This window comes from Coregonus lavaretus, assembly GCF_964263955.1.
Source record: "Coregonus lavaretus genome assembly, chromosome: 37".
In the NCBI taxonomy this organism is placed as follows: Eukaryota; Metazoa; Chordata; class Actinopteri; order Salmoniformes; family Salmonidae; genus Coregonus; species Coregonus lavaretus.
In genome coordinates this window covers 3,006,473-3,026,949 of record NC_140024.1, presented here as the reverse complement: position 1 = coordinate 3,026,949, position 20,477 = coordinate 3,006,473, and the positions used below count along the sequence as shown (strand labels likewise).

At 43.4% G+C, this 20,477-nt stretch overlaps 1 protein-coding gene across 1 annotated transcript; it reads right to left on the bottom strand.

Annotated features, from left to right (window-relative positions):
• Positions 1–561: 561 nt before the first annotated feature.
• Positions 562–17,495, bottom strand: LOC311111283 (src substrate cortactin-like). The gene is made up of 15 exons (XM_084153998.1): positions 17,376–17,495; positions 15,620–15,703; positions 15,273–15,346; positions 14,861–14,990; positions 13,990–14,100; positions 13,565–13,619; positions 12,718–12,828; positions 10,944–11,054; positions 8,985–9,095; positions 4,640–4,695; positions 4,481–4,550; positions 4,107–4,369; positions 3,566–3,716; positions 2,690–2,758; positions 562–2,454 (listed from the first exon to the last, which is right to left on the bottom strand). The coding sequence occupies exons 2-15, from the start codon at positions 15,701–15,703 to the stop codon at positions 2,318–2,320; spliced, it is 1,533 nt and encodes a 510-aa protein (XP_084010124.1). The 5' UTR covers positions 17,376–17,495; the 3' UTR covers positions 562–2,317.
• Positions 17,496–20,477: the final 2,982 nt, after the last annotated feature.

The following is a 20,477-nucleotide window of genomic DNA, read 5'->3' as shown; positions in this document are numbered from 1 at the left end:
ATATTTTCCATCTTCAAAGTGGTAGGCATGTTGTGTAAATTAAATGATCCCCCCCCCCCAAAAAAAAAATCCATTTTAATTCCAGGTTGTAAGGCAACAAAATAGGAAAAATGCCAAAGGGGGTGAATACTTTCTCATGATCTACATTATTATTCCATTTCATTACATTGATTCCTCTGTAAACGTCAACGAATATGCATATTTTCTGATGGCTTCCTTTCATTGATCCCTAATAGTCTGAACCCATTCTCTCTATATATTCTATTGAATCTGTGGACAAAATTCTAACTAAAAAAGGTACACCGCATTTAAAGAAATGGCTTAAGATAAATGTACTGAAAACTGAACTGAATGAAAACTCCACAAGAAAATCTGTTGGCCGGCAAGTGGGACGGTTTCAGTGGTTGAATTACATTTATTCAACGCGCGCAAGAGAACCACGCCTGCAAAGCCCGTTACGCACCTTCATAAGGTTGAGGATTTGTTATACAGAAGCTGTTCATTTCAGGATGTACATAGCAGGTGTAAAAATTAATCAAAGTAACCAAAACACCATCCATACATTGTTTTTTGAAACTATTTACTTACAAAAAAAAGAACAAGCAGGTAATGTGGTGACTTGAGCAAGCAGAAATACAGATAAAAATAAACAAATATAAAAAGGTCACTTTTAATTATAAAACCCCAAAGAATTTATTTGATGAGATCCCATCACCACTCACCCACACACACACCTACTGAAGCTACACTACTACATTAGATCGCCGTGACGTTGGGGTGAGATTATCATCGGTTAAAATAAATCACTCTGCGTTTTAGAAACGACCACAGTCAGAATCCCCTTATAGCCCAATATTGTTACAGAGCATTATTTTAGTACTTATAGCCCCCTATAGATAAATATCACTTCAGTCAACAGTACACATGTTGGTCATGATAAGGATGTCAATGTGGCCCCAGACATAATAATATACCAAGTCCCACATACATATACAGTACATGAACACGCGGCAGACATGACACATACAGTACATGAACACGTGACAGACTCCTGTCACAGGCAGCGTGACATCACGCCTGTGACAAAAATATAAAGGTCTTGTCTACGTCGAACACGCAGCGATGGGTTAGAGCATCATAAAAACATTTCTGTACATCATTTATTTTCAGCGTCCTATCTGACATGATCTACCGCAGGACTATGGGCGGGTGATTAAAAAGACAGTTACATCATTTATTTTCTTCTGCTGCTTTCTGGTGTCTTCTTTCATGACAATGAGAAAAGAAGGAGACTAGAAGAAGCAACAGAGATTTACAACATCTACGGTGATCGTATTGGCCCCATGATTAAGCAAATGCAGGCGTTACACCAAAAATGTGGGTAACCCCAGGCAAACATACTGTTTTCAATAACACATCTTCAAAACCATCCCGATTCGGGTTCTTAGCATTATCTGATCTCTGCTAACTAAAGCAAACAATAGTGTTCCAAAGAGAAAGAAATCACTGCAGCTCAAACCGTGTCAGAGTTCTCTCCGAACCAGCTACACACCAATCAATTCACCACTGATACTGTACTATTACCAAACTGATCCAAAGTGCTAGTTCCCCAATCAACTTCTGGAAGTGGCATTATTTAATCAAAACATAATAAATGTCCAGTTGTGTTTGTCATCATGCTAGTTCCAAACTTGGTCTAAAAGTTACTTTAAGCAGTCATAAATAGAGGACCACAACGTCACCATACGCACATAAAGCCTGGGGTTCATTTCTACGTCACCTCTATCCTTAGTGATCTTAATATCTATACTGCGAGTGATACTGTAGCCGCCAGGTCTCAATCGATACCATGGAAGTTTGAATACATGTCAGAGGGAATATTTCAATTTAAAGTAAATTAACTAACAGGTGCAAGTGGGGCAAAGCAGCAAGAGTTCCTGGCAGCTAACAGAACCAAGAATTTAACTAGCTATTAGAATGGGAGTAGTGTTTTTCGGATGTCCTGCTTTACAATGAAAGGCCTTTCTGTCATAGCAGGGTTCGCCCGCCCACTCTCTTTATCTCGCTCTATTGCGTAGCCGAGCCAGGGTGAGTGTTTGTCCGTGACTCTTTTATTCGGAGTCCTTTATCAGGCTGAAGCCTCTTCCCAAGGAGAGGAGCGAGAGAAAGGAAGACAGACAGGGACAGCTGAAAGACCTGAGAATGTCCAGCACATTTGAAAGAAGCACCGTGATCAATAGAATGACGGAGCGCGAGAGAAAGAGGAATCAGAAGTGATGGAGGGATGGGGAGAGACAGTTTGGTGTAGTGGGCGGGCTCATTGCCGAACCTCAACGTAATTGGCTGGGAAGAGGCCGTAGGCACCCCGGCACACGCCCCTCCACCAGCCCTCGTCAATCATCTCAATGTTAGTGATGATGTCATCAGGGTCGAAGGAGATCTCGTCATCACCAGCTGGAAGGCAGACATTCCATATCAGTTGACTTTGCATTCCACTGCCCTCATATTATAAAGAATGTCAAAAGGGTTTGTTTATATCATGAATGTGTCTGAGTATTGTATTATATATTGTATCTATTGTAGTACTGTATTTTTGGGGTAATTATGAAGAGATATTGATCTTAAAAATGAGGGTTTTGATAGATGTGATGATCAAAGTATAGACTATAGAGGGCTTGCCCCCACTCACCTGCTTGGTAGTCATACAGGGCCACTGCGGTTACCCCCAAGTCCTCCCCGTACTCATATGTCTTGGCGTCTGCAGGGAAAAGGTCACAGTTCATTCACAGAGGACACAGGAAGACAAAACACAATGGGAGGTTGTCAATTGGGCAAAATTCGGTCCTCTCCTTGACTCCTCCGTCCTCCTCGCCCGGAAACCGATAAGTGGTCCACATATGTGGGAGTGTCAATTCATTAATAGGTGAACGGAGGAGTTTGTGCCTCTCCACGATAGACTTTTCCGGCCGAGGACACTTCAGTGTATCCTATCGGGAAAAGTGTTGCAATCCGCCACACCCCCTTTGAATCAGCTGTTGTTTTCACGTAGGATGAACACATGCACACCATTAAAAACAATACTCTAGTAATCTTTTGATCAATAACATGTCTGGCACTAGCTCTCCTGTTTTTAGTACTTTACACATATTTTGGGATTCCTCCTCTGTAAACGTCATTTGCCTGAAACGCGCTACTGGAGAAGGAGAGTCATTTTATGCATTTGTTTCCACGTTTCCTCTATTCCCCTCCGCACTTCCTTCTGAAAAAGGTCAAAGGTAATCGAGGAGAGGATGCAAGGAATTGAGCAGACCCAATCGAGATTCTCCCAATGGCTCAATCTCAATTGCTTAAAAATATGTCCTTTTCTCATCCTCTCCCCTTAAATTTGCATTGATTGGAAAATACTTGACAGGTGAAAACAAGAAGGTAGAAGCTCTCATTAGGCTGGCTTTCACCTGGTCAGTTCTTTCAGATCAGTGCAATGAAGGAGAGGAGGGGACAGTGACTCAGAAAATGGCATGTCCTGCTCCTCCCCATTTCACCTCGTTCACTCTCATTCTCTCACCTCCTGTCTCGTCAGGATTCTGGTATAGCGCTTCCTCCTGGGCGGGAGGCTCCTCATACATCTGCTCGGCAGAGGGCCGGGAGAAAGGCTCCGCCTCGTACAGCTCCTCCCCATTCTCCGCTGCTGCAGGATCCTCGTACACACCAGAGTCCTGACTCAGCCAGCAGAGGGAGAAACACCGTCAGATAATAGCTCCCTGGGTCAATTCAAATTCCTCCTTAACTGAATGTTTTTCAATTTTGGGGACTTTACCTTCTTTTTCTTCCTCTATGAAAACATCACAGAAAGCATGGTAAGAAGGAAGGAAAGTCACAAAGGAAAAGCGAGAAGAAGACTGCGGCATTGGAATAAAATCAGACCATCCTTGTTCACGCCAATGTCACTAAACTGCATGAAGGATTGATTCATCCATTTTTGAAGGATGTACTCATCCATATTTTACTCAGAAAACTAACTACCGGCAAAAAAAAGTGATGAGCATGTAGGCATGTTAAGCAAACAGGGGGGAGTGCAGTGATTGGTGGAACCTGTTGTCATTCACCTGGTAAACTGGGTCGGCGGCTGCAGCTACAGGCGAAGGTGCGGCTTGCTGGGCAGGGCGAATGGTAGGGCTGGGCTCAGGAGCCGGGGAGGCAGGCTTGGCCTTGGCCGTCTCCTCTATCTTGCGCCGCGCCTCCTCTTGCTCCTGCTTCTCCTTGGCCTGGCGGCGGGTTCTCTCCTCCTCCGCCCGCTTCTTGTCCTCCTCCTCCTTCTGCTTGGCGATGTTCTCGAAGCGGGCCTTGATGCTGCCCGTGCTGCTGCCAGCTAGGGAGGGCGGATCATAATCAAAACCAGTGGTTCAAATTCATATTTTGCAATGATCTTGACAAACACATCGCACATTAACACACACACGCTGGTTTTGTGGTTACTTACCAGTTTCCACAGGCTTGGTCCTCTGGTAGGCAGGGCTTGGTTTCTCCACATCCTCAAAGTTACCTGCACTCTGCCATTCAAATGAGAGGGAGGAGTGTAACTACACACAATAGATCAGAAATCCCCAGTCTTCAGATATTAGGTATAGAGACAATGTACCTTATCCATTCTGTCCTTCTGGACGCCAAACTTCCCTCCGAACCCATGGGAGTAGTCTGTAAACAGCAGAGAATAAATAGTTAGTATGCCTTTAATTCACAAATTCAAGTGATAGTTCCCTAAAGAATCACTATCGCTTAAATTTAAGAAAGGGTTAAAGTACAAAACGAATGAAGCTCATGGCATGCAGACCTGTGAAAGAGCATCAAATAAAATAAAAATGCTGACAATGGAGGAAGGGTAGGGCTGGGTGATCATTGTGTATTTGTCGGTATCGCGATACAGATGTGCACTGATAAGTATTTTGCAGTTGTAGCGTGAATATCGTGGAATACAAGTTGGCTACAATCTGTAGCCATTGTAGCCAACTTGGATTTATGTATGGTTGCGTTACCATACAATAGGAATGTATTTAAATGTATTTATAATACCAATTATATCCTAGGATCCTATAAGTTCGTTCTATCTTTCTAATATACACACAAAAGTATGTGGACATCCCTTCAAATTAGTTGATTCGGCTATTTCAGCCACACTCATTGCTGACAGGTGTATATAATCGAGCACACAACCATGAAATCTTCATAGACAAACATTAGCCATAGAATGGCCTTACTGAAGAGCTCAGTGACTTTCAACATGGCACCGTCATAGGATGCCACCTTTCCAACAAGTCAAATTTCTGCCCTGCTAGAGCTGCCCCGATCAACTGTAAGTGCTGTTATTAAGTGGAAACATCTAGGAGCAACAACGGTTCAGCCGTAAAATGGTAGGCCAAACAAGCTCACAGAACGGGAGCGCCGAGTGCTGAAGCACGTAGCACATAAAAATTGTCTGTCCTCGGTTGCAACCCTCACTACCGAGTTCCAAACTGCCTCTGGAAGCAACGTCAGCACAATAACTGTTCGTCGGGAGATTCGTGAAATGGGTTTCCATGGCCGAGCAGCCGCACACAAGCCTAATATCACCATGCGCAATGCCAAGCGTCGGCTGGAGTGGTGTAAAGCTCGCCGTCATTGGACTCTGGAGCAGTGGAAATGCGTTCTTTGGAGTGATGAATCACTGGCAGTCCGACAGATGAATCTGGGTTTGAAGGATTCCAGGAGAACGCTACCTGCCCCAATGCATAGTGCCAACTGTAAAGTTCAGGCTAGGCCCCTTAGTTCCAGAGAAGGAAAATCTTAACGCTACAGCATACAAAGACATTCTTGACAATTCTGTGCTTCCAGCTTTGTGGCAACAATTTGGGGAAGGCCCTTAGCCATTTCAGCATGACAATGCCCCCGTGCACAAAGCGAGGTCCATACAGAAATGGTTTGTTGAGATCGGTGTGGAAGAACTTGACTGGCCTGCACAGAGCCCTGACCTCAACCCCATTGAACAGCTCTCATTAGGCTTGTGGAATTTATATCCTTCTTAATGCGTTTGAGCCAATTAGTTGTGTTGTGACAAGGTAGGGGGGGTATAGATAGGGGGGTATACATAAGATAGCCCTATTTGGTAAAGACCAAGTCCATATTATGGCAAGAACAGCTCAAATAAGCAAAGAGAAACAGTTCATCAATACTTTAAGACACGAAGGTCAGTCAATACCAAAAGTTTCTTCAAGTGCAGTCGCAAAATTGATCAGGCACTATGATGAACCTGGCTCTCATGAGGACTGCCACAGGAATGGAAGACCCAGAGTTACCTCTGCTGCAGAGGATATGTTCATTAGAGTTACCAGCCTCAGAAATTGCAGCCCAAATAAATGCTTCACAGAGTTCAAGTAACAGACACATCTCAATATCAACTGTTCAGAGGGGACTGTGTGAATCAGGCCTTCATGGTCGAATTGCTGCAAAGAAACCACTACTAAATGACACCAATAATAAGAAGAGACCTGCTTGGGCCAAGAAACACGAGCAATGGACATTAGATAGGTGGAAATGTGTCCAAATTTGCACCGGTGTAGAAAATAGTAAAAATAAAGAAAAACCCTGGAATGAGTAGGTGTGTCCAAACTTTTGACTGGTAATGAATGAATGAATGAATGAAAGAATGAATGTATATTATTGCTATTGGTGATGAATTTCTATTTTTGTCGATATCGTCCGGCCCTGGGGGTAGGTTTGTACAGCAGGGGTGATGTTTTGAAGGGGGACGGGTAAAGGGCAAAGGCGCTTTAGACATTCCAAAACAGTTGTGGGGCAAAAGGGAGGAGAATAAACTTTGGAAAGAAAAGGAGGGACGGTGGGTGCTGTGCCTTGCTGAGACTCGTGCTTGGCCAGCCTCTCCTTGTGCTCATAACCCAGGGCACACTGGTCTTGCTTCTCCAGCTCTACCCCATACTGCCCTCCGAACCCACGCTTATAGTCTGAAACAATACAATACACACAAACATATACAAATATAGACACACACATACAAACACAGAGTATATACAGTTGAAGTCGGAAGTTTACATACACTTAGGTTGGAGTCATTAAAACTCGTTTTTCAACCACTCAACCACTCCACAAATTTATTGTTAACAAACTATAGTTTTGGCAAGTCGGTTGGGACATCTACTTTGTGCATGACACAACAGACAGATTATTTCACTATTATTTCATTATTGCACGGCGCTTGTAACGCCAGGGTAGTGGTTTCGATCCCCGGGACCACCCATACATAAAAATGTATGCACACATGACTGTAAGTCGCTTTGGATAAAAGCGTCTGCTAAATGGCATATTATTATATTATTACTTATAATTCACTGTATCACAAATTCAGTGGGTCAGAAGTTTACATACACTAAGTTGACTGTGCCTTTAAACAGCTTGGAAAACTCCAGAAAATGGTCATGGCTTTAGAAGCTTCTGATAGGCTAATTTACATCATTTGAGTCAATTGGAGGTGTACCTGTGGATGTATTTCAAGGTCTACCTTCAAACTCAGTGCCTCTTTGCTTGACATCATGGGAAAATCAAAAGAAATCAGCCAAGACCTCAGGAAAAAAATTGTAGACCTCCACAAGTCTGGTTCATCCTTGGGAGCAATTTCCAAACGCCTGAAGGTACCACGTTCATCTGTACAAACAATAGCGTGCAAGTATAAACACCATGGGACCACACAGCCGTCATAACGCTCAGGAAGGAGACGCGTTCTGTCTCCTAGAGATGAATGTACTTTGGTGCGAAAAGTGCAAATCAATCCCAGAACAACAGCAAATGACCTTGTAAAGATGCTGGAGGAAACAGGTACAAAAGTATCTATATCCACAGTAAAATGAGTCCTATATCGACATAACCTGAAAGACCGCTCAGCAAGGAAGAAGCCACTGCTCCAAAACCGCCATAAAAAAGCCAGACTACAGTTTGCAACTGCACATGGGGACAAAGATCTTACTTTTTACTAATTGAGTGTATGTAAACTTCTGACCCACTGGAAATGTGATGAAAGAAATAAAAGCTGAAATAAATAATTCTCTACTATTATTCTGACATTTCACATTCTTAAAATAAAGTGGTGATCCTAACTGACCTAAGACAATGAATTTTTACTAGGATTAAATGTCAGGAATTGTGAAAAACTGAGTTTAAATGTATTTGGCTAAGGTGTATGTAAACTTCAGACTTCAACTGTATAGGCACAAACAGACTTTTACATACAGATTTAAACAAGTACACGGGTCCTGCCGCACTCAGACCAAACACACACACACACACACAGAGACGTACGCACACACACATAGCGATCGTGCCTTACTTACTACATACAGTATATAAAAGCATACACACACAGAATAGAAACATACAGAATTACAGTACATAAAACACACATCAAATGAAAAACTTTGTCAACAACTTAAACCAAAAAGAACCAAGGTGCTATGCACGTCCAGTAAGTCCAGCCTGAGCGCTAGACTGATCAGTCCTCTGTCTGTCTAGCGCTGTCTGGTCTCACTTCTTCTATTATGAGCCTGTGGCAGATGCCACGGCACCAGACAAAGGAAATACTTTAACCTCAATGACTCAATAGTAAAAGCACAAAATAACCACATCAGTAAAAAAAGTATGTTGGGTGGGTGGGTTAGGATGTGAACACATTTCCTGTGAGCGTTTTCCTGCTACTAAGGTTATGTGTTAGGTGGAATAAGGTGGGGCGGCAGGTAGCTTAGTGGGTAAGAGCGTTGTGCCAGTAACCGAAAGGTCGCTGGTTCTAATCCCCGAGCCGACTAGGTGAAAAATCTGTCGATGTGCCCTTGAGCAAGGCACTTAACCCTAATTGCTCCTGTAAGTCGCTCTGGATAAGAGCGTCTGCTAAATGACTAAAATGTAAATGAATAAAACGCATGTAAACACAGGTCAAACACGGGTACCTTTCTGCGACTCGTGGAGCTGCAGTTTCTCCTGGTGGTCCCATCCCAAGGCCGACTTGTCCTGTCTGTCCGTCTGCACGCCAAACTTGCCACCAAAGCCCTTCACGTAATCTGTGAAGGACAAGGAGAATATCAGCATGGATACTAAAATGCAAAGTAGGAAGTGTCTCACGAGTGGCGCAGCGGTCTAAGGCACTGCATCATAGTGCTTGAGGCGTCACTACAGACCCGGGTTCGATCCCGGGCTGGGTCACAACCAGCCGTGACCGGGAGTCCCATAGGGCGGTGCACAACTGGCTGGATGGTTTGGCCGGAGGGGCTTGACTTGGCTCATTGCGCTCTAGCGACTCCTTGTGGCTGGCCGGGCGGCTGCAGGCTGTCGTCAGTTGAACAATGTTTCCTCTGACACATTGGTGCAGCTGGCTTACGCCCGCTTAACCTGGGTGTTAAGGAGCGCGGTTTGGCAGGTCATGTTTCGGAGGACACATGACTCGACTTTCACCTCTCCCGATCCCGTTGGGGAGTTGTAGCGATGAGACAAGATCGTAATTGGATCACAATTGGACATCATGAAATTGGGAGAAAAAGGAAGTAAAATACAAATAAAAGTACAATGTAGGTAGGCCGAAGTTGGATAATTCAGTCTGGATAATTCCAATGGCTGATTGGCATACAGTACAATACCGGATAACATGTGATAACATTCTGCACTACAAAATGGCTACTGTGTAGGGATTCTGGGACCTGTGTCTGAGCCACCATCTCAACCATCATGTGACAAACACCTGGGCTGTAAACACCGCCTTGGTGCCGTATGGGTAACAATGGAAGATTACCTGCTGATACACTCAGCCTGGGATTGCGTAATCAGTGAGGGAAAGCTAATGATAAGGCAACATGTTTCCAGGCCTTCGGGAGAGCTTGAAAACAAGATCCTACAAACAGAACTATTTAGCTAGTAGGATATTTGGGGCACTGTAGAGAAAAGCCTGGAAGAGAGAAACAAGTCTGATCAGAGCTGAAGGGGGTATAGTACATATTTGTCAGATATCTACAGCCCCAGACAGTCTCTCCTCATCCCACTTGCACAATAGAAAAACAAGTTAATGTGTGTGTGTGTGCATAAGGCTTGGGCGGTACACCACGGGATGGTTTGTCAATACCATTTAATCTATTTTTGTGTTTTCATAAATTAATATTTGTAGCAACTTTTTAAGTAAATATCTGCAGTTAACTTGTGCAATATGTTAGGAGATAAAGATTGCGTTCTTCATTTTACCTGTCACATCATTTTTCATTATGAAACTTACCAGTAGTCCCCAGTCACGTGGTGTTTGTTTACAAGCACAGAACAACGAGACCGGAGCCTTGTGTATCACTCACTGTTGTGCAGCATGCTCCAGGTGATCTAATTACAGTATGGAATTCATAACTAAATGTTTTCCAGCTAGATATCTTATAACTATTAAGTTAACTGTCTAAAATGTGATAAATGCTCTGCAGTTGTACATTTAATGTACTAAATTAGTAGCTAGTTCGCTATCTGCCTAACTGACTAGCTTCCTCCAAAATCAAGCAGAGTAACAGCAGAGAATCCCAACCTGGATCAAGAGCCTTGCTGTCTAATATTTGTTTTGTGCATGCAGCAAACTGTGAGCAGCATTTTTTTGTTACTTGTTTTGTTTACGTCAGAGACTGTATACAATGTTCGCAATGCGCTTGTTAGCATTTAGTTAGCATTGTCTATGGGATTTAAATGTACTTATTAGCATTTCTAACCTTTCGGATTACAGAGTATCAGTGGGATTTGAAAACAGCGCCCCTTGTGTTCAGTGCCGGTATTACTGAATATCCCGGTATTGCACAAGGTCGGTATGAAGGTATGACAATCTGGATACCGCCCAAGCCTTGTGTGTGTGTGTGTGTGTGTGTGTGTGTGAGAGACAAAGGGACATACACCTTTCTGAGACTCGTGCTTCTCTGTTTTGCCCTGGTACTCAAAGCCCAAGGCGCTCTTGTCCACCTTGTCCGTCTCCACTCCAAACTTCCCGCCAAAACCTTTGGTGTAATCTGGTGATACCCGGGAAAGTGGTTGGGAAAATAGCAGATATAGTTATTCATAGGAAAAAAATAGTTGGGCTTGCCCCCAAGGCAGAGAATTCAGAGTTCAGTCAAAGTCCCATCTGAATACCCATTCTATACCCTATATACACAGGCAAGTGTTATTCAAAAACCATGTTTAGTAAACACTGTACAGCAGCTGAACAAGCTAAAGCACAACAAAGCCATGATTTTGGCAGCCTAATATTTAGCAAGAACACTGTAAACCGGTGGGCTTCAACCGTGGTTGTGGAGAGCTACAGGACGTGCAGATATTTGTTCCAGCCCAGCAATAAAAAACAACATATCATCAAAACCTTTATAAGCCGAATTAGGTGTGTCAGATCTAGGCCGGAACTAAAGCCTGCACATCCTGTAGGGTTGTTCCACGAAATGTCTGCCTTTTGCATCCCTTCAATATTTTAAGTAGAAATTGGGCACAAATATTGATTTTTAAAAGCCTGTTATATAAAAATGTGCCTTATATTTAGAAGTGCCTTTTAAAATAGACCACATGGAAAATTCAATTAATAAAAAAAAATATTTGAATAATGGCTTCAATTAATCTTTTTTCTTTATGAATAAAGGCTTGCTAAAGTGCCAAATTCAGCATTTTGATATGTCCCTCTGTCAACCCTGTGTCACTTCTAGGAAGAACTCACTTAATTACTTTTTTTACCCAAGTTCCACCATCACTGTAAAGCCCTAGTTATGTTGTTGCTTTGACAAAGTCATTTCTGAAGATTATTTATTTCATGTGATTAATGTACGTCTGTCTCTCATTTTAAGGTTAACGCCATTACGTGTACAGAACTCTCGTTTTAATATGGTGAAACTATTCCATATATATATATATATATTAATGTTTTATTTTTTATAGAAACACTAAACATCCAATAGTCATGTCAACCCTGTTACACATCCAGGCCAGAATTGTTTTTTTGTGAAGCTTGCATTCAATTGCTCCTCCCCGTTGCACATAACAAGCTTCCATTCCCACTGTCACAAAGGGATTCATGGCTGATTTACGATGAAATAGTCAACCCTGTTACGGTCAACACTGTTACTTTATTTGACACTTAATAGGCACTTTCTATAGTCATTTTTTTATTTAACCTCTTGAGATGGGAAAACCTGTTTGTTATTAAGTTTAACATGTGTTCTTTATGACAGAATGCTAAAATGAGGAGAAATCAAAAAGGCACTGAATTGGTGGATCGACCCAGTAGCTCTCCAGGACCAGGGTTGCTGACCACTGCTGTAAAATAATGTAATCAAGGAGTAAAAAAAAAGCTCAGTCATCAATGTGGCTGGCTTTGACCTGCGCACGCACACACACACACAGAGCGTGGGCGGGTGTTTGTGTGGGTAGGGGGGTGCAGCAAGTCAATGATACATACTCTGTAGCAGGTTTTGCCTTCATAAATACTATGTGTGTGAATGTGTGCGAGACACCAGGACAGACTGTTTCCCTACTTTGCCCTCAGTGTGTGTGTGTACTCATGTTATGCTATACAAACCTTTCTCGGACGTAACTTTCGCTATATTTTTTCCTCACTAATGCATGTGTGCACGAATGCATGTGTGGGTGTGCCCATGTACAAATGATGTGTGTTTTACTCGCTACACAAACCTTTCTGGGAGTCGTGTTTTTCAGTTTTGCCCTGGTATTCAAAGCCCATTGCAGTCTTGTCCACGCGGTCTGCCTGCACCCCGTATTTCCCCCCAAACCCTGTGGAGTAGTCTGCACATCAAAGCAGGGGGAGGGGTCAAAGGTCAAGAATGAAGCAGGGAGTGGTGGCTGCAGTGATGAATACTCAATCCAAAATCAACCCCTAGCCCATATCATCTAGGCACTTAAAGTAGATCTGGTGTAAAATTCAGATTCAGATTGTTTAATAGGATAGGTGTGAGCAATATGGGTACATTTCCACCTAGCCTATCAGAGGGCAAGGTGGAGCTGTTGTCATCTTGCTTACACCTATGTAGTCATTTTAGATCCAAGTGCCTTACGCAGTAGGAGCTAGGGGTTCATTTGGGATTGGGCACATAGCGCTAGCAACTAGAGGGGGGTAAGGAACAATGGTGGTCACAGCACAGAATCACAGGGGTGCAGCTGGAGTGGGGAGCACTGAGAGCTAAGAGCCAGGAGCCTACTCGCTCACACAGCATCGGATGCCACTCACACCCATCCTTATACCATAAAGGTCTGGCTGGGCCAGATACTATTACATCCAGATGGTCTACAGAGCAGAAACTTCGGAACTATGTGAAGTGTCGAAACAACTAGGGTGTATTCAGAATGCTCAAGTCAGTTTGGCCTTTTACCCCCTGATGGATACAGTTAGGATTTGTGGGGACTAAGGATGGTGAGCTGATCTTAGATCAGAGCAAATTGTGCAACTTCTACCCAGAGTTACAAAACATTGAACTGTTCAACTTGTGTTGTTTGCCCGTTTTAACAGACCGTGTAAAATCACCTTTCTGCGACGCGTGTTTCTCAGTCTTCCCGGCATAGTCAAACCCGACGGCGGACTGAAAAGGGAGAGGAGATCTCCATGTTGATGTTAGCAAAGTCACCAGCCAAAGGAGAACGCAGCATTTCTCAGCACCATCATCCAGTATCTTTTCTTGCTATTCAAATATTCTCATCAAAATGACACACCTTGAGAGATGGGCACTTACTCAAATTCTATTATTTTCATTCATCCTATAAATTGGGTATTCCTATTGGGTCCCTCAAACTATATCTTACAAGGGAGATATGTCCCAAAATGCCATATCATACAGATGTCAAGTTAGCATTCAGACCTAAAATCACTGTGTAGTCATGAGTAGGCTCAGGAGTTTTTTCCTGACCATGTGACCTGACCGTGAGAGCCCAATGTGACCGTGATGAGCATACCTTGTCGACGCGGTCGTCCTGCACTCCAAACTTCCCCCCGAAGCCTTTGGATGTGTCCGTCTGAGAGCAGTGCTTGGACAGCTTACTCTGGTACTCATGGCCCACCGCAGACTTGGAGAGGGAGAGAGAGAGGGAGTCAAAGAGACCGAGGGACACCGAGAGAAAGAGGGAGAGAGGGAAAGAGAGAGAGAAAGAGGGAGAGAGAGGGGAATAAATGCAAACAGTGTGAGGCTGACTGCAGGGTATGCAGTGGTTTTGATCAGGTGTTGACAGCTGACTCACACACAGACACAGTGGGGTAAACAGTGCTGGGTCAAAACATTCACAACACACTGACCAGTGTGCTGGCAGAGTGAGAGGGGGGGGGGGGGGTTCAAATGGCCCACTGCCTGCTCACCGTCACACCCTCTTCACACATTACACACATATGCATACATATACACGCACACACGGTAAAACAGTGCACACAAACAGAGAGAGAGAGAGAGAGAGATAGTTAAGAGAGGGCTAGAGCATTGTGGATAACAACACAAGACTCAAACAGCAATGATTAGCTCAGCTGCTTTTGCCACAAATCCCAGTCAACGCACGGCAACATTCCTGTGTGTGTGTAAAAGTAAACATATCAGTAGAAGACTGAAATGCAATTGCCAATGTTATGCCAATCAGATCAGGTTAAACTAATTCCATTTCAAAAGAATGTTCCCGCCCTCCCTCTGGAGACTGTTGTAATATCGATCAGCTGTTGGGTCCTGGGCTTTGAATCATTGGATAAGCAGCTTTTCTACAGATAATAAAAATATAATCAAATTGCTGTGGCCTGAGGGGCATTTCCCATTCTAGTAATTCTATTACTATGGTCACCACTCACCTTGTCCATGCGGTCCTGCTGCACCCCAAACTTGCCCCCATAGCCGTCCGAGGCCTTGGGCATGGTGGCCTGCTCCTTCTGCCTCAGGTCACTGTGCTCCGACGACACGTTCTCACGCAGCTGGTGGATACTGGAGAGGGGGGTAGGAGGGAAAAGAGGGGGAGGAGGGAGAGAAATAATGGGGTAAGAATGACTGTGGGCTTCACTGACCATCCTCAAAAACCTTATGAAAGGTCAACAACAAAAAAAAGTTAACTGAATAATGAAATGACCAAAGACGTATGATCAGACAGGTAGACAATGTGAAGATCATGATTACAATGACGTTGAGATGATCATGTTTGAAATGGTACTGACGCTGATGATGAAAACTGTTGTTGATAAGGATGATGAAGGCAGCAGTGGTACTCACTTAATGTGTTCCTGGTGACCGGAGCCTTCCACCGTCTTGGCCCCCCACCGCTGCTCCTTCTCTGAAATGTCATTCTGTTAGCACGGAAACAAGGAGCAAGGGGTCAGTGGGGAAGGAGAGGAAAGAGGAAGATATAATAGGGAAAAGGGGGGGGGGGGGGGGGGGGGCAGAGGAACATGGAGAGGAAGAGGAAGAATAGTAAAAGAAAGAGTGGGCACGGAGTAAAGAGGGAGGAGAGGATATGGTGAGGTGTTAATAAGATGAGAGGAAATAGCAGAAACAGGTGAAAAACATCCATTGCTCTGGACTGAAACCAAAGTGGGACTTCATTACCGTGGTTGACTTACCTCAAAGTCTGGGTCTGTCTCCCAGTCGTCACCTCCATCATCCACCGCCACGGTAACGGACTGACCTGCTGCTGCCTTCCACATCTGGGGAGAATACGCTTGTTATACTGGCTTGCATGCTCAAACATACACACAATTATCTACTTATGTCAGATAATGTGACTGCCGGAAATGATCGCTCCAAATTTCCTGTGAGCTATTCGTTTCTAACATTGCGTTGGTATATCAATATTCAAACATGCATCTTCATATGAATTTGATAGGACCTGAAACCCATCTGAATGTCATAAAACATGAGCAGACAATTGAATAACCTAATAATCATCAACCTGTAAGAAGTCTTTAAAAAGCTGGGATGGGGGTATTGTGGTGTATTTGGATTTTTTTTGGCTGCCTTTGGCCATCATCCAAGTCTCAGCAAGAAGGGCAACTTTTAACTAAGGCCTAACTCAGCACAAGACTGGATTCTGTGTTCAATGAGCGGCTAGTACGCAACGTGGCTCCATTCATTCCGAGGGGAAACAGAGGGAGGATGCACCCCGTTACAACATGGGACTCTTTCTGTAAAACAACAAAATGATGTCTTCCGTCTGGCGCTGTTGTGACATACATACATACCACACCCCATATATAACAAAGCCCCTTAAAAAACGTATCAAATAAGAAAGAGGTGCGACCATAGACGGGTTGGTTGTTTATCTACAAAACCGACGTGTGCGCAACTATGGGGCAAAACAGACGGGGTTGGCTTAGAATGTTGACAACATGTAAACGATATTTCATCTCCAATGTTTATTGAAAACATTTGCACAATAAACACTTCTTTCTCAAATACATAGTAACAGTTGTTGGTTAGCTAGCTAGCGAATTTTAGCCATAGCATTGACATCAAACCCGTGGAAATAAGACATGGTATCAAGTCCAGAACAAGACGAAACTAGCTTAAACGAGCCATTTACGATTCCCCACATCGCAGTTTCTTGTTAGCCATCTGGCCATCCAGCATCACAACTACACACGGACGTCTACCCCATAGAAACGTGCTCATTGACTTTGTCAGCTAAACGATCCATTTAAGCTATTCCAAGTTAACCACAAAAGTCCCTCTTGTATTGCACATTGATGATGAGTAGTCATAGTATTGAAGGCTGCCAGCCACACCAGATTTAGTGTTTAGTTAGAAAAGCTACGTCCATGATACAAATGCAAGACAATTGGCTTAATTAGCTAGCTAGAAATGTTTTTCCAAGCAGCTGTGTTTTCATAATGTAGCTAACTGGACTGTTGGACTGGACCACTGCACAGGGACAATGCAGCAACAACAGCCATTCAAATGTGCTGCCTTGTCAAGTGCACATGTGAGAGATTACAAACAAATAACACTGGCATAACTAGCTTGTAAAGAAGCTACAGTTTTTGCATTTTCTTGATTGTTGATCTTTATCAAACCTTGCGACATATTTTAATTTGCAGTGGTTTAACAGTGGAATCAGAAAAGGGAACGATATATTTCTATTAGAAAATTACAGAAATGAATTTCAAGCCTAGCTAGATTTATACCTACTAAACATGAAGAGGTTCATAGTAATTGTATTTCCTGTTCCAGTTAGCTAGCTCTGCCTTGTCTCGAAAATGATTTAGCCACTGGCACTGGTCGAGCTCGGACTGGTTTTTCAATTCAGCCTGCATTCCATCATGCAAAGCGCTCGAGCGCGTAGTAGTTAGAGATACTTTCATGCTTATCGAAATTACTTACTTTTTATGAAAATTCCCTGTTGTCAAAAATATATTTGAGATGTGAAAATAATGCAGCTCTTGACAGTCCTCGGGGTGTGATGGAACATTCCTTTTAGGCCCGAACTCTTCCGGCTCTCCCAATATCCCACTTCCTGCTTGGGGAGTGACGCAGTCTCATAGAGCTAGACAGAGGACTCATCATTTGCTGCGTTTGCCGCGTTCAGGACAACTGGGAGCTCGGAACTCAGAAATCTCTGACTTCAGTGCGTTTAAAACAACTGGGAACTCGGGAAAAAACGAGCTCCGACTGGGAAACATTTATTTTTATGGCAGACTAGAACCTATTGGTGTATTGCCTCCACCTACTGAGCTGCAAAAAACACTCAAACTGAACAGATGTATCTCCATCTCTTCATTCAAAGACTCAATCATAGACAGAAGATTAAAAGCCATGTCCCTGGTGCTTATGCTAGATTGAGGGGAGTCATCATTGGGGTCCCTATATCTATGTCCATGGATGATATTAAAGAAAATGTGAAGGGAGGAAGCGTGATTGAGGCCAAAAGGTTGATCAGTAGGAAAGAGGGTCAAAGAAGCGAAAGCCTATCAGTGCTGTTGAGATTTGAGAAAGTTTTGCCTGGAAAAGTACAGATATGATTCCTTAGTTTCAATGTCAGAGAATTTGTCCCATCCCCATTGCAGTGTTTTAAATACCAAAGAATGGGACATATAGCTGTTCACCAGAAAGGAAGGAAAATATGTGCCAAGTGTGGAGGGGAACATGATTACGGTGAATGTGGGAGCAATTTGAAGGTGTTGAATGTGGGGGGGGGGAACATAGTGCAGCATTTGGTGGATGCCAGGTGCAGAGAGAGGGTGAAGAGGCTCAGAGATATAGAATTAGTCATGATGTATCGTATGCAGAGGCTGTAAGACAGATTGGTGGAACTACCGTGTGGAATGATGGAGCTTCCATGGCTGTTCCTTTACTAAGTGGACCTACTGTCGGGGTTGGTGTTTCTGCTGGTCCTGGCATGGTTTCGAGGCCTGTTCAGAAATATTGTGCTCATGAATGTGCGGTGTCAAAGGACACTTTAATAATGAACAAAGTTGACTTCATAGCTTTTATTGGTAAGGTTATCAATACGACTTGGGTTGTGGAAAGCAGAAATGCCAGGTTGAAGGTTATTGTGGAGACGGCAAAAGAGGGTAACTGATGTTACTGTTGAAATGGTTGTTGACATGCTGAACAATCCTAAGGGTGGAGTGTTTCAGCATAATATAGATAAAGTTTAATGGGGTAGGGGGGTTGGGGAGGGGTTTTGGGGGGGAAGGGGAGGGTGTGGTAGAAGTTAGTAGGGATTTATTTGGTTTTTATTTTATTTTCATGGTAGTACAGAATTGGACAGACCATGATTGATCGTACATTCCAGCACAGTAGGTGGCGGCATGCACTTAAACGATTGTTTGCAGACCTCCATGATATCATAGAAGAAGAAGAAGAAGAAGAAGAAGAAGAAGAAGAAGATGGCGGAAGGGGGAGTGCTGGTTGATGGCATGCCGTTGAGTAAAGTTGGTGAGAATGAATGGAAGACGGTGACAACGGGAAATGGAGCAAAAAGAGTGAAAGTTGTAAACGAACATCAGTTTCTTGTAGGAGTGTGATTCATCAACAATGATGTATTTCTGGGAGATCCATTTGAGGTCACGAAGATGGTTAAGGAGGCATTAGGAAAGGTATAGTCAGTCAGAGTGACCAGGAGTGGTTTTGTTTTGATTTCCTACTTCTCAAAAGAGGAGAAGGAGAAGGCATTGTGGCTATATAAACTATCAGAAGAGTTTTGATTTTCGGAGCAAAGCACTGATAAAAGGTGTTATATCTAGAGTCTCGTTGGACATTGTGACTAGTTATCTGACGAAACAGATTCCAGGAGTGGTTGGAGCACGTCGCCTAAACCGTGTAGTAGATAGAAAGGAGGAAAGTCAATCATGTTACTGATGTTTGAAGAAGAGTATTTGCCTACTCATGTGAAGCTGGGATACATGAGAGCATTTGTGAATAAACATTTGCAGTGTCGAATTGCGAAAGGTTTGGTCATTTATCAAGTCTATGCCAACGGAAGCAATATGTTGGTGAAGAAGGTGATGATCTACGGTGTTGTAATTGTGGTGGAAATCACGTTGCTGAATTCCCGGAGTGCCCTGCTAGGGTGGAGGAGTTTGAAGTAGCACGAATCTGGGCTGTACAGCAGGTCTCCTAAACGGAGGCGCAGGAAATTGTTGAAGGAGCGAGTGGAGCTGAGGAAGCTATGGCAGTGGATGCCCAGCAGCCAGTTGAGATTCAGAATGTCATTCATCAGTTGAAGGATACAGATACATTGATATTGAAGAAGGTGGATTTAATTGTACTGCCTGAATGAGCAAGAAGTCCATGAAGCTGGACATAATTGTATCTGCAGCTGCAAGGTTATTGGGTTTTCAGGAATTAACAGCTGAAACATTCCGGGGAATACTGACTGAAGATGATCTCCTCCCAGGCTCCTGAGCCTGTGTAGGGGTGAGATTTGGATTGGACTATGACTGAAGGTGTGGGATGGTTTTTTGATTAATCTATTTTTGTAATTTGTATGATGTTGTATTTATTTTCCCTTTGCGCAATGGTAAAAAAAAAAAATCCAGTTCATTACCTGTACAGTTGGTGGCGGCATGCACATTAAATTAGTGCCATTATATCAGAGAAGAAGAAATAGAAGAAGAAGAAGAAGAAGAAGAAGAAGAAGTGATCATGCAAAAACATGGGGGAGAGACTCATTTTGTCCCTGTCAGGGTACCCCGCGCTATTCAATACAACTTCTGATGTATACTGTGACCAGAATTCCCAAAATGCAGCATGGAAAGTTATTGCAGCGCTCATTAAGATGCCAGGTTGGTTAATAGGCTATAGAATTAAGAAAGACCACATTTCTAGCTAGCTAGCGCATGTTAGCTTGCCACCTTAGTTTGTGTGTGTGAGAGAGAGAGAGAGAGAGAGAGAGAGAGAGAGAGAGAGAGAGAGAGAGAGAGAGAGAGAACATAAAGGAGAAAAGGGCAGAGGACAGAAAGAGGAGTGAGACTGCAGCCA